Source organism: Lactuca sativa, chromosome 2, assembly GCF_002870075.4.
Source record: "Lactuca sativa cultivar Salinas chromosome 2, Lsat_Salinas_v11, whole genome shotgun sequence".
Taxonomy (NCBI): domain Eukaryota; kingdom Viridiplantae; phylum Streptophyta; class Magnoliopsida; order Asterales; family Asteraceae; genus Lactuca; species Lactuca sativa.
In genome coordinates this window covers 83,378,570-83,402,056 of record NC_056624.2, presented here as the reverse complement: position 1 = coordinate 83,402,056, position 23,487 = coordinate 83,378,570, and the positions used below count along the sequence as shown (strand labels likewise).

The 23,487-nt window shown below is 33.7% G+C and overlaps 1 protein-coding gene across 1 annotated transcript; it reads left to right on the top strand.

The window, feature by feature from the left end:
- The first annotated feature begins 1,765 nt into the window (after positions 1-1,765).
- LOC111915409 (uncharacterized) lies at positions 1,766-19,843 on the top strand. The gene is made up of 6 exons (XM_052768858.1): positions 1,766-1,947; positions 2,055-2,218; positions 2,327-2,502; positions 2,547-2,789; positions 19,513-19,605; positions 19,754-19,843. Exons 1-6 carry the CDS (start codon positions 1,766-1,768, stop codon positions 19,841-19,843), a joined length of 948 nt encoding a protein of 315 aa, XP_052624818.1.
- The last annotated feature ends 3,644 nt before the right edge of the window (positions 19,844-23,487 follow it).

The following is a 23,487-nucleotide window of genomic DNA, read 5'->3' as shown; positions in this document are numbered from 1 at the left end:
TATGAAGAAACAAAATCGTGTAAATGCTTCGAAGTCCCGGAATTTGATTTTTGGCCCAAAAAAATTGTGAATATGAAGCACAATAAAAAACACGATCACGTAGAGAAAAGCGTGATCTTGTAAACCATAAGACATGCATTTCGGACGCGAACTCTTAAATTTCAGCAAATATAACGCATGTTCCAACTTCCATAGTTTTTTTAGCTCCATTGATCTCCAAACATGCATCCAAGTTGCTTCTGAAGTACAACTCCACTTGAAATATCTGAAGATGACATAAAGAATGTGCAGTACGGGAATTATGACAAAAGACATGAGTTGATCATTATTTAAACTAATGCATGCAAAAAAGAATAAAATATAATGCAAAACACTAATAAAAACTAATATAAAAGATGGATAAAATGGCATCTAACAGATCTCGCCAAGCTTAAACATTTGTTGTCCTCAAGTGATAAAAAGATTAATCGTTTTAAACAAGAAATAAAGATGTAGATCGCCTAAAAGGAACGTAGAACAAAAACTAAAAAAAATATAAGGGAACTAAAAACTTGAACTTCAAAAACTAAAAATAATTCACTCTTTTTTGTTTCCATGATTAGACATCACATTGTGGAAGCTCCATAAATTTTATGGAAAGATGGTCAATGGTGTCAGCTCTCTTTTTTGTTTCCATAAATATTATGGAAAGATGCTCAATGGTGTAAGCTGATAAACGAAGCATATATTTTATGTAAATTTTATACCTTAATTTACCTTGCTCACAAAAATAGTGTATTTAAGAATTTCACGTCTTTTCGTAGAAGTAGTCAGACTTCACATAGGGGGGCAAGCTCATATGCTTTCACTTTTTTTGAGAGAATCATATACTATATTACACCGTTCTTCAGTTGCACCAAGTTTGACTATGATGCGGCTCTTGAGTTTATTGAAACTTGAATTTTGTATCTTTTGCTTTCATCTTTAACTTCTTCAATCTTCTTTGTGTATTTCTTGAAATTTCTTCAACTAAGTACTTGAAACTTGACTTGGGTACCGGTTTTGACAATTTGCACCGGCAAAGAGCATCAGATATGACAATTTTGATTGCTTCTTTATTTCTATTGGCTGTGTGAGCATAGGTGGATCCATTATAGATCCTGGGGTATCTCAGGATACCCCTAAAAAAAAATTTAGTAGTGTTAATTTTTTTCGTAAAAATTTGTTTTATGTTGCGGTTTTATATCAGAAAAAATTGGGCTACCCTAAAAACTTTCATGTTATTTCTTAATGGTCCAAAATACCAACTAGCCCAAATGGTCCAAAATGTTTAAGCTAACACCATTTAATTTATTGAAACAAAGAGGTATTAAGCCCAATAGTTTAATGAAGAAAACGGACGTAATTTGTGATCGTTGACTTCTCTCAATTGTCGAAGTCGACTCGTCTTCTGGCACTGATAGGATCGTCGACATTATCACATTGCAATCCTTCTCAATAGATGTCACCTGCGGCCTACCGGAGGGAGAATTCTAGCTACCTCCTCCTTGGCTCCTCAATCACTATGAAACAAGTTATTATAACCAAAATACTCGATCCTATTATGTATTTAGGTTAATTCAAATTCCAATTTTTTGTCATTATGTTCGAAAAATTAGAAATTAACAATTAACTTTTTTAAATGAGGGATTTAGGGTTAATACTTAATGATTATTTGTAGTTGAAACTTGAAATCAAGTTACAATTGATATATTTTGGTTGTAAGAGAAAATATATGATACGAGAGATGCAAAAAGATAGACCTGAAATTGGTATTAGTGAAACTAAAATAGGAAAAAGGTTGAATGAAGAGATTTCTCTTATTCGAGCTGGAAATACTAGATGGGGTTCACATTTTAGAAGAATTGTAAGTTTGGTGAACTTGTTTGCAAAAGTTCTTGCGGTACTTAAATATGTCAAAGAGGAGGGGTCCACTTTATCTAACCGTAATCAAGCAAAGGGTATTTTGTTATATTTCAAGACACTTGATTTTGTGGTTCTTTTACACTTGATGTTGGAAATTCTATGTCTCTCAGATACCTTGTCAAAGCATCTTCAAAAAAAGATCAAAAATATTTTGGAAGCGGCTTCCTTAGTAAAAAGGACAAAAAAGGATTGCTACTTTTTAGAAACGACGGGTTTCCATTAATTTGGAAGAAGGTATGTGCTTTTTGTGAAAATGATAGTATTGGAATTGTGGGTATGTTGGAATATTATGTTACCCCATACATGTGTAGGACCAATAAGACTAATCAACATCATTTTGAAGTTCTGATTATTAACATGATTTTGGATATGCAAATTCAAGAATTTGGGGATAGATTTAGTAAACTTGGCACGGAGTTGATGGATAACATGGCGGCTTTGAGTCCTTGTGACTCATTTTCTAGTTTTGGTAAAGCAAAATTGTTAAAGCTAATCGAGATATACAAAAACGACTTTGTCGATTCAAAAAGGCACAACTTAATGGGCAACATGATATCTGTTATCACTCTTTGCTCCATGATGAGAAATTTTTCAACTTGAAGAGAATTACAGACCTCTCTTGTTTGTTGGTGGAAACCGGGAAGCACATCTCTTTTCATTTGGTTTATAAATTAACAAAACTAACTTTCTTTTTGCCTGTCTCAACCACAATCGTTGAACAATGTTTTTCTGCAATAAAGTTCTTGAAGACTGATTTGCGTAATAGAACAGGTGACGATTTTATGAATGGTGCCTTGATTTGTAGTGTTGAAAAAGAAGCACTAGAAAATATTAAGACTAAAAATGTAATTACTCGTTTTTGTAAAATGAAATTGCGTTTTTTATATTTTTTCGTTATTGTATATCACAAACAAAAAATTGGATACCCCTTTACTTTGACCCTGGCTCCGCCACTGTGTGTGAGTACGATATAGAGCTCTTTATTACCACGAAGATATATCGAGGCAGGTTCTTAATTAGAAGTTTCAAAAGTTGGTTCAAAAACTGTTTTATTTTTCATGCGTTGTGTTTCAACATAATATTCTTCTTATTTTTACAATTAGTCAAGTAGCTTACAGTGTCTTGCAAAGCCAGGGTTATGGAAACTCTTACTACACTTACCGCTATTCATCTTGTTGTTTTCGGACTTTCATTTTTCATCTTTGCAGAGATATCAAAATGCAAAGAATGTCATCATGTCATGTAAATTTTTTTTAATTTTTTTCCATTTTTATGTAGAAAATAAACTAAAAATAAATTCTTTTTTGGGTTTTTTAATGTAGAAAACAGAAAAAAAAATATTTTTGAACTTTTTCTCATATATTTGTTTTAAATGTAATACATAAAATAAAACAGAAAAAAATTAACTGAAAAGCTAAAAATTTTCTGATTTTTAAGAAAGAATGCAAAATTTTGACTTACCTCCTTTCCAAGCTTAAAATGAAACATTGTCCTTAATGCTAAGAGAGGAATGCACAACTCAATAAAGTTGATAAAATAAAAACTTTGATGCTAGGAAAGAATATACTTGATATATTGAAAAAAAATTAATTTTGAAGAAGGTGTTAGAGAAAAAGTTGAAATTCAGCAACCTAGAAGATCCTCTATCTAACACCGTGATTTTTTGTGGAAAATTTTCTTTTATGTTAAACATTTTTAGATCAGAAAACGTTGTTGGAAGTATTATTTAAAATTGAATGAAAATATCAACAATGACACGTTTAATTTTAAAACATGTCCTTCAAAATGAAGTACTGTAATTTCAAACCATGACACTCCAAACCAAATGTAAAATGAAAACATCACATGAGTCCAAACCAAATGTAAAATGAAAACATCACATGAGTCTCAAAAATAGTATTATCTAAAAACATCTAATAACAACTAGCCCAAAGATTCCCATCCTCCTTTAGCCATCAAATATGTGACAACCCGAAGTTATCCATCGCCGAAACCCAATTCGTCCATAAGACCCGTTTTTAGCAATTTGTTTTCAATTTCGTAATTAAATTAAGTCATTAATTTGAAATTATTATTATGACTTAATGGGTGTCTCAACGCGTTTAGAACTTATTTTAGCACCCTATTCTAGTAATCGGAAAAATTTTAGAATCAACCATATCGGGTTACGGCAACTTTATCGGGTGTGACCAAAAGCCACGTCTAACGTCGGTATCGGGTAGAATTCCGCCGTGTCCAAATCTTAGACACTATTTAAAGACGTTTAAGCTTCCATTTGAAGCTTTTGCCCTCTCTCAATACTCTCTCTCTAACCTCTCTGCTCAAACCAAAGAACTAGGTCCAAAAACATCAATTTAAGGCTCAAATCCATTAAGCTAACTTCTCTAACTCATAGTATAGCACCATAGGCCTTCAAATTCGTGTTTATGACTTGGAAAAGGACCATCTTCATGAGTTTACGGCCATGGATTATGCTTGGGCCGTAAACTCGAATAAAATGGGTTTTTATGTCTTTAAACCTCTCCAAACCAATTTTGGGACTTAGATACGACTATATGGCTTACCAATTCCGACTTAGAACACCCTAAACATCATTTTTGAGGAGTAAACATGAGTTTACTGCCCAAGAACATGCTTGGGCCATAAACTCATCATCTATGGAGAGTAAACTCAAAATCAAGTGTTTAAAAACCATTTAAACACACAATTAGCCTTGGAATAAATCCTAGAACCAACCAAAATCAATTTGGAGACCTTGAACATGATGAAATCCCTCCATTTGAGAGTTTACGGCCATAACCCCCCAAGAAAAGGTTCCAGGGCTGTAAACTCATATTCATAAGTCAAAAGGTGCCCAAAATTCATCGTAAGGCTTGGAAAAATAGTTTAAATCACATGTGATTGTCCTAGCATCACCAAATAAATTAAGGAATGGGTATGGGGGAGTTTACGGCCATAAACTCCATGTTTACTGCCGTAAACTCCAATAAATGGTCCTTAAGTGAGTTTAATCCATTCTAAGGCCCTAGATTATATCCTAGCTAATTTTCCCAAGTGTTATCATGCCATTTAGCATAAAAAATGCCTCAACCATGAGTTCACGGCCGTGAAATCATGTGTGTGTAGTGTATAGGGCCGTAAACTCCATAAGGAGTTTACTCTTGAAGAGTAAACTCATTTCCTAAGTCCCACACGTCCGAAAACGTCACCCGGGTCACTCCAAACACTTATTTTGAAGTGTTTTCGTGTCTTGGAGTATATTATAATATCTAATTAGTGATTTAAAATCTAATTAGATATATTTGTATATCATTTCATATTACATAGGAACCTTGTGTGTTAACAAGCCCCGAACCAACGTTTAGGATCCAAACTGACGCGTTTCTCAACCGGTGAGTTCATACCCCTACCCTTTTTCAATGGTTTTTCAATGTTTTCAGGGGGGGGGGGGGAATACAAGCAAAAGTAAAAGAATATCTTGTACTTAAATTCATTTTTTCATTTAAATGGTTTCATAATCCGCACACTTTTAAGAATTGAAAACATATTAACAAACGGTTTAACTTATAGAATTGTTCTTCAAAACCTATTTCAATTCTTATTATATAGTGTTATACTTTATACTTCACAATTGATTGTTCACACTTTTACTGATAGAAATCATAGAACATTGTATTGTCCTTAATAAAAGACCCCTAAGGATCGAGTGTGAAGGACATGTATCATTAGAACTTAGTCAGTTATAGATACTACTCCCCTAGACACTAGAGTAAAGAGTAATCTTAAAGATTGGAGACACGTCCTTTGTAACACTTCCCTTGGCACGAGAGAGTGGAGGACTGTCCCTGTAACCAGAATCTCCAGAAGGGAGAACGTGACTTGAGTGTATAGATCTATATGGGACTGACTATCCCGCACCTGGCTGCTAGCTACAGCCGAAGCGCAAGGTTCAAGGGTGACAAAAGTCATAAAAAGATACTGACCACGGCTCGAGTCATATCTAGTCTGAAGTATGGTTAAGGACTCGCAATCAAGATTATGAACACTTTGCAGGCATTTATTAGTTTTATATATGTATTAAAACTAATGTACATTTAAAGGTAATCAGACTTTCAGGAGACTCCACACACACACTTTAAGTATGGTGGATACTTGTACATTAGTTTCAGATTCGGTAACAATTCACACACATTTAGCAAAATATGGGATTTTCCTGGGGAAACATTTGTACATAACCAGATACGTGTAACAAACCAGATAACTAAAGTTTACATTTCACAAGGGTAAACATGTTTTCAGTGTACATCTTTACATTACATTTTGGGATTCAATAACCAACATTTAGGAAAATATGGGATTTTCCTGGGGAAAACATTTGTACATAACCAGATATGTGTAACAAACCAGATAACTAAACTTTACATTTCACAAGGGTAAACATGTTTTCAGTGTACATCTTTACATTACATTTTGGGATTCAATAACCAACTTTTAAGAAAATATGGGATTTTCTTGGTGCTTAACATTTTTAGAAACGGAAAGGAGCTTGTACATTTTTCACAAATCAAAACCGCTTATGAACTCACCAGCTTTATGGTGATTTTTAAACTGCTTGTATTCTCAGGTCCATATTAGACAAGTACCCAGCGATCCTTTTAACGAACGCGAAGAATGTAGAAGACACGTCTTTACTTTTGCTCATATGATATGTATATGTATAACGTATGTAACTCTTTATTTTTAGACAATGTAAATAAATCTATGTAATGTAAAGTTTTGTGTTTACTATGCTTACTATGTACATTGGTTGCGATATTCATGACGTCCTCCACCCCGGAACGTTTCCGCCTTTGGTTTCGGGGTGTGACAAAATATCATGCTACATGTCCAATGCAACCATAACAACAACCAAGAACATGTGTTAGCATTGGCATAATGAGTCACCTCAAGCATAGGGATAAGAAAGCAACATACATTGTACATCAAGTATAATCAAATAAACAATCCATGTCAAACAAACATCAAATATCGACATAATTATTAATATATTAATTATATATTAATTTGGAAACCCTAAACATTTCGTGGGCTTTGGACTGCACAGTTCTCATGTCATGAGAATATATTCTCACCTCTTGATAACTCTCATTTCATGAGAATTAATTCTCACCTCGTGAGAATATGTTTTCACCCAACTTCACTACAAATTCAATCAGTCATAATTTCTTCATTTGAACTCCGTTTTCGGAGTTCTTTATAAGCATGTAAATGTATTGACGAGTTCCACAACCATATCTAATTAATTTTGACTTAAAACATGTCAAACTAAAACTATAATTTATGCAAGAAGCCTGGAATATTTATTTTCCCATCTTACCTTTTTTCTTCCAAGCACAAATCGAAGGCTTTAATCACTTATCCAACATTATCATCATCTAATAAGGTCTAAACCCGATTACCTTAAATCCCAAGGCCTTTACTTGATCAGTTTATTGTCCATAATCCTAGAATAAGAAACTTCTCGAAACAAGATGTTACATATTATGAAAAACATTACGTGGGTAAATAATCCAGATGTGAAAAGGAAGTGGATGTGATAACACTATAATGATGGTGCATATGATGGGAAATTTAATCAATGAGGAGAGTTTATTGTTAGAGGAGTAGAAAATGATAGTACTCGCTTATCTAAGAAAATGAATCCTATAAATATGGTTTTAAATTGTAATGCACTCTCAATCTAAACATTCGTCTCAAATGTGAGAGGCTTCTTCCGATAGCTTATAATACATCAAATCTGTTAACATTAGTTTTATTTCATAATCACTATACATATAATTTCGCTAAATAATATTATCACCTTTCAAAATAATAGCTTTATTGGAAAATAACTTATTATTAGATAGTTATTTATATAAATCTTATTTTTGTATCATAGTTATATTACTTGTGATGTGTAATACAATGAGGATCATATGAAAGGGAACTTCCTTACCAAAGGTTTCCTACTCAGCTTTCACGTACCGACTATTCCCCTGTTGCGAAAATGAGGTTATGCTTCATGATGTAACGCACGCAGATTCGGGCTACTCAATTTAGAGACAGTAAGAATTAAAAATGACTTTTTGATAAAAGATTATTTAGAATAAATAATCTTAACCAAGTTATAATATATGTCACAAGGATTCTGTACGTATAAAGAATGCTGAAATTCGAATTATAACGAAGAATTTATGACTTGTCAAAGTTTTACGACTAAACCGACATGACGCCGCGTAATGTAAAAAGTGAAATCGAATGAGTAAGTTATGATTTTTTCTTAGATTTAGCATAGCAGTGCACAACCCGGAAATCTAATTTTAGATCGCTCGATTTTTAGCCGACATAACCTAAACAAGAATCAAAGATCTCGTTAATAGGAGCTCAATGGTATAAAGAGAAACGAAATCGGATGTCGGATGACAAGTTTATGATTTTTTAATGGACTTTAACTGTGTAAGCCTATTAAAATATAACTTTAAAAATAAAGTCAAAATTATCTGACAGAGTCTAAACGAAAGTTGTAGATCACGTCGCTACCTACGCGTGGTTATAAAGAATGTCAAAAACAGAGTTTGTACGCGAAAGTTACGAAATTTAGAAGATAATTAATGTTTGGGATTTACTAGGTACTAAGACATGGCAAGATATGGGCCACACCTTCTTACCTATGGATTGGAACGAGATCGCAACACGTGGTTGGAGTACGCCCCGATATTTTGTGTCGCTCGCACTCAGCAAGCAGTTTGTGGGAGCTCCAGGGGAGCTGGACAGCCCACTAGATGTAGAGATAGCAGATGATAGGACCGTACGGGTTGCAAAGGTTCATCAGGGATGTACACTACAATTATTTGATGAACAGTTTTCTGTGGATTTAGTCCCTATTCCCCTGCGACGGAATAAGGTTATAGTGGGTATGGACTAGTTGAGCCCCAATGGGGCAGTGATAGATTACGAGCAGCAACTTATCCGGGTTCGGACCCCAAGTGGGGTAGGTTTAGTGATTTAGTGCGAGAGACCACAGAGTGGACTAACTTTATGTTCAGCAGCGAGAGCGAGGAGCTACCTTCAGTAGGGTTGCGCATGTTATGTCGCCTATGTTACGGATACCCGGGATAACGGTAAGTCGATCGTGGATGATGAACTGATCGTATGGGAGTACCCGGACGTATTCCCAGGGGATTTTTTTGGGTACCTCTAGAGAGACAGGTAGAGTTCAGGATTGACCTAGTCCCTAGTGCGACTCCGATAGCCAAGGTACCATATCAGCTGGATCCTCCCAAGATGCACGAGTTGTGTACACTGCTGCAAGAGCTATTAGACATTTGGAAATATGGTGCATCCATTTGAATACTTCCAACTGTCCACAAGCGACCAATCTTTGGCGAACCTTAGATTGTCCTTGGCAGTTGTTTAATTAGTTTAGTCAAATCTTGATTCTATTCCCTTTTTCCCTCTAAATGCCCTAGACATTTGGAAAATTTTGGAACGGTTAAATATTACAGCATATGCAATCGATCCTATACCTGAAGTGTGTGGGATACGATTCATAATGAAAAACATGATACTTTACCAGTTTATTGCTATAATATTGCCATAATATTTCTATTTGCTGTGTTCTCAAAATTCGAACTATGAAGAGGGATGCCGTAATCATAATCGAACTTTGAGAATTCAAATAATAAATATATCCTTGACTAAATTCAATTTAAAAATTTCTCGATCTAAGCTTTTAGATTGGAAACGAAGTACGGCATTCTCTCCCTTAATTATAGCAAAAAACAACTTTTCAACCCCTGCAACTTTGCAAAGTGAAACTTTTGTTTTGCTATAATTAATATTGCCAACTTGCAATACTTAAATAATAATAATCATGCTCCCACTAACATGATGATTATATCCATTCCAGCATAACATTTATACTCCCACTAGCTTTGACACGTATTCAGAAAACAGTTGGACTTCTAAAAGACAATACTTATTGACTTCAAAAGTTCATATTTCCAATACGACGTGCTTCGATAAGCCATTATCTAAGCTTCTCAAACTCACACACCTTTCCTTAGACAACTCACATGTGTGTCTAAACTAATTCAGAGCTTATATTACTAAATCCCAATTGTTCAGACTAATTGCCAAATCTCACAATTCAAACTATGAAGAGGGATGTCGTAGTCATAATAGAATTTGAGAATGCAATTTACATACTCGCTATCTCCTTAAAACCTCTCTTAGTGAAAGCGTTTCCACACAATCATTTTCTTGAAGGAGAGAAACCTTATGACAGGTAGATTTTATGGTGCATGTGTTCCTATCCATGTGAGTTTGTCATAAGCATAATCATAAGATAATGTTTGTGATGAATTCAAACTCCTATGGACAGAACTTGTTCATTCTTAATTTCTTGCCATCAAGGGTCCCCCATTACTTCCATGTTATTTAGCAGCTCACATATGCCAGTCAATGTACTTTCATTGAATAAGGTGTTCACCCTTACGCAGCCTATTGACAACTCGTAGAACTCATATGCATAATCAACTTAATTGGATTGGCACAGAAACAAGAATACGTCAACACAGTAGGTTACAAACCTCAAGTCGTGTGCTAGTGGCTAATAATAGGTTTATTCTTGATTAGTTCTTGAAACCTTTATTCAAGATCATTTAGACTCCCACTGACCTCTTGACATATCAGATTCTTTTGTCAAGAAACATTTCTTGATAAACAAATATTCAAGAGTTAGTGCGGATTCTTATCAAGACAAACCATATCACCCAATTGATCTTAGTTAGTCTTTGTCTTGACCTCTTGACATATCATATTCTTTTGTCAAGAAACATTTCTTGATAAACAAATATTCAAGAGTTAGTGTGGATTCTTGTCAAGACAAACCATATCACCCAATTGATCTTAGTTAGTCTTTGTCTTTTCCAAGACATCACAATTTACCAATTTCAACCGTGTAGGAGTAAGAAAAACAATTTTCTACTTCACATTTGATGAGTGTGTTAGACCTTCTTAAAACGTGTCACTCAATTCACAATCTAGGAGTACGACTCTAAGACTTGATTTTGGATTGAAGTACGATACATCTTATTGACTTAACCATTTCAACAATTCCCGATTCCTCTTCTTAGCCATACTAGTACACTAAGATGTCCTTAGAGGATCAATTGTGATATGGCTCTTAATCATTAAGACGATCATAAAATAGATACGAAAGTACTCTCCCTTCTTCTTAGATTGGAGAAACTTTTATCTTTCTGCCTAAATGATTCTTCTTATTCGTTCTGCCATTCATTGAAACTTTTCAGTGATTCAGAATTACACTTAATCTTGTAAGTACAATCACACTTATTAGACTTTTAGTAAATTATGACGAATAGTCTTATTGTTAATTATGGTGGATTTCACTAGTGCACAACATTGTGTTCTAGTTCTTTAGTCCTTCACTTGACTCACATACTTGTGTGATCAATGAATTACTCTTAATTTCCTAAGTACCAAGATTTCCGTACATCACACAATACAAGTTGTATGATTTCAAGTTTCTTTCTAATTGAAACTTGGGTGATAAGAATCTTTCCTTACTTAGAAAATTTTGACATTGCCATAAATAACATAACTAAGAATCACATCCATTTATTGAAATACACAAACATCAATTTTTCACAACGATTTCATTGCAAGGATATATATATGTATATATAAGAGAAATCAAAATTTTATTTTATTCATAAAAGCAGCGGAAGACATGTCCTTACAATGCAAAATCAACTGAAAAACTATGTAATCAAATATTCCTAACAACTCTATCATAACTTTCTAAGCTCAAAATCTGATCTTTGAATCCATGCGATCGTGATCCATTTCTTCGTGATCAGGCTCATCTTGCTTTTCCATTCAAACTTCCTCTCTTTTCTCTGATCCTGCAAAACATTCAAATGTAATCTTATCACGTTATGTATTAAGAATCAATGAATAGGAACTTAATGGAGTTAAATAGTGGATTTTACCTGAAGTAGAACCATACTTCTTGACTCTCCCATCTCTTAGATTCTTCAGGTTCTTTGGGCAACTTTTTATCCAACGCCCCTTCTCTTGGCAGCAGAAACAAGTGGCTTATTCTGGAGCGACCGCAGAAGCATGGTTGGTTGAGATACCAGACAAATATGCTCCATTACTTTGCCAGATCATTTCTGATTTAGCAGCAATAAGCATGTAAGTTAGGTCAATGAGGGTCGCGTCAAGATCCTGTTGGATTAATGTCTAAATCCATAATTATATTTAGTATGTACTTGACCCGACCCGGCATGGTCCATTTGGGTTGCACTTCACCGGCACAATTTATATGGATAGTCTTCTAAGAGAAGTATATTTATAATTAATATTAATATATTATAAGTTCTAATATCTTAATATGGAATCATATTATTTAATTAGTATTGATCAAGATTTAATTTAGAATTAATTAAGTGATCAAAAGTAACTAATTAAATATGGACTCTTATATATATGGAATGGGCCAAGTTTGTTTAGGTTGGGCTAAGCTTTTATGGATAGTCCATGAAGATTTTAACCCATGGATCCTATGTAAATGAAAGGTCATGGGTATTAGGGTTTACATGGATGTAACCTTAATCCTCCATAATATATAAAGGGGTCCTTGGCTCACAAAATTGGCACAAGTGTGTGAAAATAAGAGTGGGCCAATTTTAGTGTGCATACATATTCTCTCAAGTTCTTCCAAGGTGTTTTGGTGATTTGTGATTCCATTTGAGGCTTCCACACTATTGGGGCTAAGCTCTTAAAGCTTGAAGACATCAAGCTACATCAAAAGGTATGTCATCTAACTAGAACTTTGTAGTATAGGTACTTCATAATTTGCTAGTTAGGATGAAACCTTAGAATAGTTAATATTTGCATGTATAATAGAGAAAACATAGATCCCAGGTTTATAGGGTTGCATGTACACCATAAGAGTGTTAGAATGCTCAAAACCCAACAGTGGTATCAAAGCCATGGGTTGTTTTCTGTTATATTGATGCAAATGTTTTATTTTCAAAGTTCAAAAAAAAAAGGAAAAAAAACATGACGTTTGTCAAATTTTAAGATAATTACTTGTTTTTGTGGAAAACTAATTATTAGTAAAATTTGAATCATTTGCTATATGAGTTGAATTAGGTCAAATTTAGTAAAAGATAAAATGATATGATTATTTTATTAGTTTTAAAAGTTTGATCTAAAGAGTTTTTTGAAACCTCCATAAGTTATGGATATTAAAAGGTTTTAAAAAAAAATTGATTCAAAGTTTTTTTATGGAGTTACAAAACTTGGTCTTAATGTTTTAAAGAATTCGATAACTTTTTCTTAAGTTATGGAACATGAAAAGTTTACAAACATTAAACTCCATAAGTTATGGAATCCAAAAGTTTTCAAGAGTTACAAAACTTGCCCTCAATTTTTGGAATTTGGAAAAAGTTTTTATGAAAACAAAAAAGAATTGAATTCTAAAACTCTTGGGTTCATAACTTAAACAATTAATTAAATGGTTTTAATTTTGAATTTAATAATTGAAATTATGATGTTTTTATTGAATAATTCAATTAACTCTTATGGACTTTATTAATAGATAATTAACATGTTTAATTAAAAGAGAATGAATAATTCCATAATGACATGATTTAAGTTTAATTAAATTAAGAGTATAGTTTAATTACTAGATCAAACGACCAAGTATTTTAAATGTCTAAAATACACCCTTATACTATTATAATATTAAAAGTTTAATATATTATATGTATAAGAGCAAGTCGTCTTACCATTAGTAGGCCTCATTCACGAAGCCGGTCTATAAGAGGGGTATAAGCTTACTACCTATAAAATGGTAGTTTAATGGATGTCCACTCTCGCCCACCGCTTCCATGACCGGTGGAGGGTTGTTAGCCGAACAGGTAGGACAAGGACTATACTTTTCCCTTCATTATAAGTATAATGATAAATACTAAGTAACTAAACACTTATAAATTCCCAATCTTAGTTACTTAGGAAAATATGAATAAGGTGCTATTCCATGAAATTACACTTTGCACTTTGTTTAAGCTGTTAGTGGAGCGTGCGTGGTTAACCGACACACTAACCTGGACTTAACAAGGTAGGAAAAGGGTAACTTAATGTTTATCATAGTATTGTTGGAGCGTGTGTGGTTAACCGGCACATCGATTGAGGGGTAAATATTATGGGTACCAAGTATATTTGCATGGTTACTTCACACCTTGTTTTGTGATCCTCGGCATCCCAGTCACAAAACCTGAAGGGCACACTCGAGATTGAAACATGCCATTGAAAAGTTCAATGAATCTCAAAAGAATCTAGGAGTTTCAAAACCAATTAAAACCTATTAATACATTCAGTTTATCTTGGTGGAAATTGGTGAATCATCATTCACCTACCTTTAAATATTTTATAGCTTGGATTACGGGATCCCTCTTCCCAGTTATAAAATAGTTTGTTGGATCCTAGCATTATTATTTCATATTGGGTGTTATATTAAGGACTTAAATCAACTTTACTTGAATTTCTCCCATTGTTGATGTCTTGTTTAGACAAAAATGATCTTCGCAAACCAAGCTTTCCTAATGAATATGACTTCCCGAGTTTGGCTCATGGAAATCATAATTCTCTTCCTCCACCTCCTCTAATTATTCTCCCTGACCCACAAGCTCAAAGACTTGAATAGTTCAAGATCACTCAATCTCTATCCACAATGAAAGATAAAGGTGGAAGTCCTATTTTCACTCATGTCTTAGGACTAAAGTCACACATTGACAGGTTGAGAATGTTGGGTGTCGTCGTCCTAATGAAGTTGGCTATTGACTAGGTCTTTCAGTCACTTTCTGAGTCATATAGAAAGACTACTATGTGATAGGTCACAACATGACCATAATGGATCTTTCTTATTTGCTTATTGCTGCTGAATCAGAAATGATTTGGTGCAATAGTCAAGAAAATATGGATGGAAAGTCTATTTCTCAAACTTCCATGGACATGGATAATGGTAACATTGGAAGTCCAGAAAAGCTTTCTCTTCCCAATGGAAAGGGATCGGCCTTGGTCAACCTGGTTGAACGGAAGGTAAAGAGAAAGTCTAAGTCTGGAATAGCCTTTTGTACCATTCCCGAAGAGTCTATATGTTTTCATTATGAAGAAAAGGGGAATTGGAAGTGAAGCTGCCCAAGCTACCTGAAAGAAAGAAGAATCAAAAAGTTTGACTCTGCTTCAGGTAAGTCCACTATCAAACTCTGTTAAGTTCCCAGTTGATGACTCTTAATACAAAATATGACTCGGTTGCATTTTGATATTTAGTAGGATCAAGCAAATGGAAGGAAACTTAAAGAAAAGAGTATGCTGAATTGGATCGCGAAAATGGATTTCAATCGCTTGGTTGAAGATCGGATTCTTGAGCTACTTTTAGGAGTTACGATAAATTGCTAGGAAACATTTAATAACGTAGTTTTCATTTCAAGTTGCAGTATAAGGAAAAGGTTTTCTGCATTTTTATAAATAAATAAAAGTTTTACTTTATATCTCCTTGCAATGGCATTTATGAAAACTTGATGTTTGTATGTTTCTAGCAATATTAGAAATATGAATTTGATTCTTTCGTATGTGGTAGTGTCTAAATTTACCAAATAAGGAAAGATTCTCATCACCCAAGTTTCAATTGGACCGAAACTTGGAATCATACAAGTTGTATAGTATGATGTATGAGAAGTTTCATTTTGGAAAATTAAGACTAGTTCCTTGTTCACATGTATATGTGACTCAAGATAAGTACTAAGGGATCAAGTACACATTCTTGTGCACTAGCCAAAGTTCACCACAAAAGATGGATAAGACTATTCGTCATGATTTACTAAGGTTTAGTAAATATGATTATACTTACAAGCTTAAGTATAATTCTGAGACATTGGAAAAGCTCCAAATGTATGGCAGGGTGAATAAGAAGAATGAAATTAGGCAAAAGGATAAAAGTTTCTCAAATCTGAAAAGATGGGAGAGTACTTTAGTATCATGTATATATGGTCATCTTAATGATTAAGAGACCTTATCACAATTCATCCTCTAAGTGCATTCAGATAGCTAAGAAGAGGGGTCGTGAATTGTTGAAGTGGTTAAATTAAGAAGATGAGTCATACTTCGTTCCAAAACAAATCTTAGAGTCATACTCCAAGATTGTAACTTGAGCGACATATCTTAAAGAAGGTTTATAACACTTGTTAAATGTAAGAGTAAAACTTTTCTACTCTTGTACATTTGAAATTGGTAAGTTGTCATGTTTTGGATAAAACAAAGACTAACTAAGGCCAATTGTGTGAAGTGTTAGTCCTGATTAGAATCCACACTATTTCCTTGAATATTTGGCAAGCAAGTCTTATAGGTCAAGAAGACAGTGGGAGTCTAACAAATCCTGATATAATTTTAAGAACTAATCAAGAATAAAACCTGTATTTCATCACTAGCACACAACTTGAGGTTTATAACCTATTGTATTGACATTTTTGTGCCAATTCCAGTTAAGTTGGTGAGAACATTTGAGTTCTACATGTTCTCAATTGTTTGCATAACTACTTGGAAGCAATGGCGGGCCCTTGTGCTGCCAGGTGGCAAGAGGTTAAGATTGCAAAAGTTCAATCCATATGAGTTAGGATTTGTCACTAACCTAGTCTTGTGATTATGGTTTTGACAAATTCACGTGGATAAGAACACATACACCATAAAATCTAAGGGTCATAAGGTTTTTTTTTTTTTTTTTTTTTTTTTTTTTTTTTTTCCGATTCATGAAAATGATGGTGAGTAAACACTTCCACCAAGTAGATTTTAAGTAAGATAGCAATTGTAATCTTTGCATTCTCAAAGTCGTTAGTGGAGCATGCATGGTTATCCGGCACTCTAACATGGACTTATGAGAAATGGAAAAAGTCTAAACAATTGAGACTATGATTACGACATCCCTTTTCATAGTTCTGAAATTGTTTATACACACCTGTGAGTTATCTAAAATAAGGTGTATGATTTTGATAAAGTCTTATCAAAGCAATCTAGTATCAGAAATCAGAACTTTGGTAAGAAAGTAAAAGTGTATTGACTTCTAGAAGTCCATTTGTTTTCTAGATACATATCAAAGCTAGTGGGAGCACAAGTGTTATGCTAATAATCATCATGTTAGTGGGAGCATGATAATTATGATAAGTATTGCAAGTTAGAAATGTTAATTATAGAAAACAAAAGTTTCAATTCGTGAGGCTGTATGGGTTGAAAAAAGTTGTTTTGTTATAATTAAGGGATAGGAAATTATACTTGATGTCAATTCTAAAAAGCTTAGCATGAGATTTTAAGCTTAGATTGAGATTTTAATCATCTTTAGTCAAGAATATATATATGAATTTCATGTTGGATTGGTTCAACTTAAGGAAATTCTATATACTGCATTCTCAAAATTCGATTATGATTACGACATCCCTCTTCATAGTCAAATTTTGTAGAACATGGCAAATAAAAATATTGTAGCAAAAGGCTGGTCTATAACCATGTCTTTATGTAAGACATCATGAATCGTGTCTCATTTTCTTTGGGTACAAGATCGAATACATGTGCTATAATATTTATCCTTTCTAAATTTTCCAAATGCCTTGGGGCATAAAGGAGGGAAAGGTTTAGAATTGGATCTGACTAAAGTGATTAAGCAATTGTCGAGGACAATCTAAGGTTTTACCAAAGATTGGTTGCTCAAGGACAATTGGAAGTATACTCTAAATATTGGAAGGACCATATTGACATAGTCTGAAAAGAGACAACTCTTGTTCAAAAGTGGTAGTTAAAATGGGAACATGGATTTATCTCCATAGGTGGAATTTATTTGTGTTAGAAAACTTAATGCAATATAAGACTTTGTTTCATGGAGTTGATCTCCATTAGAATACTCTGTAATGTTTGTTGACAAGTCCTTGTGACTTTGTGCATGATCATTACAAGAGATTCAGTGCATCTAAATTTAAAATATAAACAGATTTCAATAAATGATAGGAATTTGGAATTCTTAAATTTTTCCAATAACGATTTGGGAGTGTGAAAAGAGAATCATTGAAATTATGTTCAATCGATCTAGTTCACAAAGTAAGGATCATAGACAAACATAGAGTGCATACTTGGTGTATGGAAAAGCTATTGTTTAAGAAAAACATAGTGTACATGCTTGGAGCATAGGATAACTAGTGTTTTTAATTCAAGTATAAAGTTGATAAAACCGAAACAATGAATAATGAGTAATCAGTATGGTGATAAATAAAAATGTTTATTTATATTCATAGGGTATGATACCATATTTGATTCATTTATTCTTGTGTTTCACTTTGCATCTTTTGACTTCCAGAATAACTAAGTTGCTCTTCCTGAATGATTAAGTTATTCAAACCATCCACAGTCGGTCATATGTTGGCCAAGCCAAGACTGAGTTGATTTGTTCAATCAGTCAGTCATCATAAATTGAAAATTGGGAAACAACAAATGGACAGAGAGAATGATTATAATTTATGTCTCAGTCCATATGATATCTAGAATGGAGGAATATATGATCCCTTATCTAATGGACAAGTCATTGACTAGGTCAGAGTTCGACAGCGACTTTAAGAGCTACGATTGCCAGTTAGGTTTTGAAGTCATACTCAACAATAGTTTTAGGGGCTGTTTGTTAGGCAGGAATGGAATAGAATTTGAGTGAAAAGAATTCCAATTCCCTCAAATTCCTTTGCTTGGTTCGTATTTAAGGAAAGGAAAAGGAATCCTAAATGAGATAATTTTCCTTCAAATGAAGGAAAGTTCATTCCTTCACCATGTTAATGGAATTAATTCCTTCATAACATGGAAAGTAGCAGATTACGATTTTTCCCTCACTAAACATGATTCATCAGGTAAACCTATCATATTCATCTTATTCGCGTGTAGTAGACAACCTTTCTTCTGCACCGCGTCTTCTCCACTTTGTCACAACCATTGTCCGACGAGCTTCATCACAAGTGATTTCTCTCTCTCTCTCTCTCTCTCTATGTGTGTGTGTATCTCTCTCAATCTTCATCGCCCTCTCTCTCTTTAATCACATGTTACATTCAAACCAAACAACCCCTTTTGAAGTCGACCCCAAATGCAGCTACTATGACATTGCTAGAGGGTTTCTTTTTCTTCAATCGCAACTGTGACCCTGTTGATATGATAATTTGAAAACAAATCCCTTTCTTTCTCTTCAATCGATGCTAATAACATTTTTATGGAATTAATCTTGCTCTAAAATTGTTTACTTCAGAGGAATGTGAAAAAAAACATGTAGTTTCTTGCCTAATCTTCTGCACACAGTTCGTTTTTAGTTTAGATGCATGTTATTTCGTTTTGAGATATTTTCCTTATACGAACTTAGTTTATCTTTGTTTTTTCTTTAATGTGTTTTGTTAATATATCTATTTTATTTACAAATAGGTGAAGAAGGTGGACATGCTTTATGGAGTGACTGTGGTCAGATATAATAACGTTAAGGATGAATTGATTCTAGATGGAATTGACAATGAGCTTGTTTCTCGATCTTCAGTCCTAATTAACCAGCTATTCTTTCACACATACGAGTTTCTATATCAAATTATCAATGTTCTCTGTTTTTTTTTTTTTATCTATTTTTATCATTTTTGATAATGGTTTAGTGATTGTGATTTCGTATATGCAGAAATGTGTTATGAAGAACAAGGATACCCAAAATTTTCTTGATGGTAACTATGTGAGTAACAAGGGAAAGATAGAGTTCTGTTACAATTGAGTTCTAAAGTTTTCTTGAACTTTAATTACTATTGTACTTTGATTTTGGTCTTGTTTATGCATCAATTATATAAAATCCTGACTGTTTTTGTTTGTCAATATGATTAAAGTTCTTTTCTTACTATTTTTATAATTTATATAACGTATCTTTAAAAATGAGTTGAAAAATAATGTAAAATTAAGCAAAATAGACAAAAAGGACAATTTTGTCATTATACAAGGATTTAAATTCCAATTCCTGCCAACCAAACGTAATCTAGAATTAATTCCAATTCCATTTCCTGCCAACCAAACAGGATATGGAATTGGATTGAAATTCCCGACAGATTCCTTTTCCAATTCTAATTCCAATTCCTTCAACAACATTCTGTGAACCAAACACCACCTTAGACTTATTCTAGTGGGAGACTGTTGGATTAATGTCTAAGTCCATAACTATATTTGGTATGTACTTGACCCGACCCGGCATGGTCCATTTGGGTTGCACTTCACCGACATAATATATATGGATAGTCTTTTGAGAATAGTATATTTATGATTAATATTAATATATTATAAGTTCTAATATATTAATATGGAATCATATTATTTAATTAGTATTGATCAAGAATTAATTTAGAATTAATTAAGTGATCAAAAGTAACTAATTAAATATGGACTCTTATATATATGGAATGGGCCAAGTTCATTTAGGTTGGGCTAAGCTTTTATGGATAGTCCATGGAGCTTTTAACCCATGGATCCTATGTAAATGAAAGGTCATGGGTATTAGGGTTTACATGGATGTAACCCTAATCCTCCATAATATATAAAGGGGTCCTTGGCTCACAAAATTGGCACAAGTGTGTGAAAATAAGAGTGGGCCAATTTTAGTGTGCATACATATTCTCTCAAGTTCTTCCAAGGTGTTTTGGTGATTTGTGATTCCATTTGAGGCTTCCACACTATTGGGGCTAATCTCTTAAAGCTTGAACACATCAAGCTACATCAAAAGGTATGTCATCTAACTAGAACTTTGTAGTATAGGTGCTTCATAATATGCTAGTTAGGATGAAACCTTGGAATAGTTAATATTTGCATGTATAATAGAGAAAACATAGATCCAAGGTTTATAGGGTTGCATGTACACCATAAGAGTGTTAGAATGCTCAAAAACCAACAGATCCATCATATAATACTCTCTTATGAACTAATCATATGATTTAGGGAGTGACTGAAGAAACCAGTCTACAACCAACTTCTTTGGAAAAGATGCACCCAACATTGTCAACCTATCGATGTGTGATTTCATCACTAGGACGTGAGCACAAACGGATTTTCCATCTTCATGTTTCATTGCCAACAGGGCTTGAGTAATTTCGAATTTTTCAATTCTTCGATTTTGTGGGTTTAGGAGAACAACAGGAGGAGGTGGAGGAAGTGAAACCAAGCTAGTCCACAATGCAGGGATCGATCTTTCACCTTCATTGTGTAACAGATTTGCACTTCGAGCAGGAAAAACTTTTCAATGGGATTTCGGAAGACCACGGTTAGATTCAGACATCTACATAACGGGAGAAAAATCAAGTTAGTTGATTGATTCATTCCTTAATAAATCACCAAAATGAGATATTAAGGCTAGGACCCAACACAATACTCCACAACTTGGGAGAGGGATGTCGTAACCCAAATTGCAGAACATTTGAAGGTAAGTGAATGACGATTCACTATTTTTCCACTATGAAAAACGAAAAAGAGATTAGGTTTCAAATGTAGTGAAAAACATCTAGCTTCTTTGAGATTCAGTGAACTTTTCAATGGCATGTTTAAATCTCGATATCCCCCTCGATTTATGATTAGGATGCCGAGGATCACAAAACAGGGTATGAATAACCATGCAAACTTACATGGTGCCCACAATATTACAGTCACCTATTCGATGTGAAGGTTAACCACACACGCTCCACTAACGCCTTCGCAAGGGTAGAAAGTTTATTTTCATGGAATTGCATCAATTCACTTTTACCTAAAGTAACTAGGATTGGTAATTTTGTAAAAAATATTTAGTTACTTTATAATTCATTATACTTTTAATGGAAAGGGTTTGCCCTATCCTACCCGATTGGCTAATGACCCTCCACCAATCAAGGAAGCAGTGGGTGAGAGTGGAAACCCAATAAACGGCCATTTTATAGGCCATAACCTTATACCCCCCTTATAGAACGACTTCGTGAATGAGGCCTACTAACGGCAAGACTAGTAGTTTAAGTTATACATATATAATATTAGACTTTTAATGTTATATATACTATAAGGGTGTATTTTACACTTTTAAAATACTAGGTGGTCTAATTGAATAAAATACACTTTTAATTTAATTAAATGTAAACCATATCACTATGGATTTATTAACTCTCTTTTAATTATACACCTAATTAATTTAATAAAACCATAAGGGTGCAATTTGATTTTTTTCAAAAATTAGTGTTTTAGAATTTAAAATTTCAAAAATTAAACTTTTAATCAAATAATTTTAAATTCCAAAACTTGAGGGCAAGTCTTGAAACATTTCAAAACATTAGGGTTTAGAATTTAAATATTTCAAAATTAAACTTTTAATCAAAAAATTTAAATTCAAAAACTTGAGGGAAAGTTTTGAAACTTTTCAAAACATTATGAAGAATATTCTAGATCAACAATTCAAATAAGGCAATTAACAATTAATTATGGTTATCTAATTTTGACCTAGTCCAGTTACTTGCAAGATAATTCACCAAATAGCTTAAAAAATTAAACATTATCTTATAAGGCAACAAATATTTGATTAATTGGTAATTATCTACTATTTTGGTAAGGATAATCACCCAATATCTTAAAAATCCGAATCTTATCAATAAAAATCGTTTTGGTAATTATCCCACAGCAAAAAGAGCATAAATAAAAATCCGAATCTTATCAATAAAAATCGTTTTGGTAATTATCCCACAACAAAAAGAGCATAAAATCCCGATTTTCCCTCTGTCTGACCCCGGGACTCGCCGAGTCAGGGATTGGACTCACTGAGTTCATCCATTGACTCGCCAAGTCAGTCAGGCAGAGGGCAAAAAATTCGATTTTCAGGCAATAAACGATCAAATATGCATTAAATTCATTAACAAACAACCCTAGGCTCTGATAGTACTGATGGGCCTTGAGCAATACATCATTCATATGGTGTACATGCAAACCCCAAAGCTTTGGATCTAGTTTGTCTAATGAACATGCAATAATCATCCAAAGCCATAAACCCTAGATCTATCATACTATGAACCGAATTAAGGGTTTAGAAATTACCTTTGATTGTTATGTAGTAATAACAATCTATTCCTCCTTGTAATTGGCTTCTGAAAGCTTTGTGTCACAAATGTCACACCTGTAATAGCTCACAAACACCAAGAGCAAGAGGATGAAGAATAACAAGAAGAGAGGCACTCAAAAATGTTTAGAAACCCTAAGGAATCAGTTAGCCACATTTTTGGTGCCCTAGGGGGTCCTTAAATATGTGAGGCTATTAGGGTTATCTAACAAGGAAACCCTAATTTGACTGCTTAGGCCCTAAGTAGCCCATGGACTCCCTCCTTAGAGGCCTTGGATGATTTGTAATGTGTTTCCCCATAGAATTCATTC

Excerpts from the sequence above, each read along its gene's own strand:
- LOC111915409 (XM_052768858.1), top strand. The coding sequence starts at position 1,766 with ATGCAAAAAGATAGACCTGAAATTGGTATTAGTGAAACTAAAATAGGA. Across the intron at positions 2,219-2,326 it reads TGATAGTATTGGAATTGTGG|AATTTGGGGATAGATTTAGT; the intron begins GTATGTTGGAAT and ends TGCAAATTCAAG. Across the intron at positions 19,606-19,753 it reads ATGGAATTGACAATGAGCTT|AAATGTGTTATGAAGAACAA; the intron begins GTTTCTCGATCT and ends TCGTATATGCAG.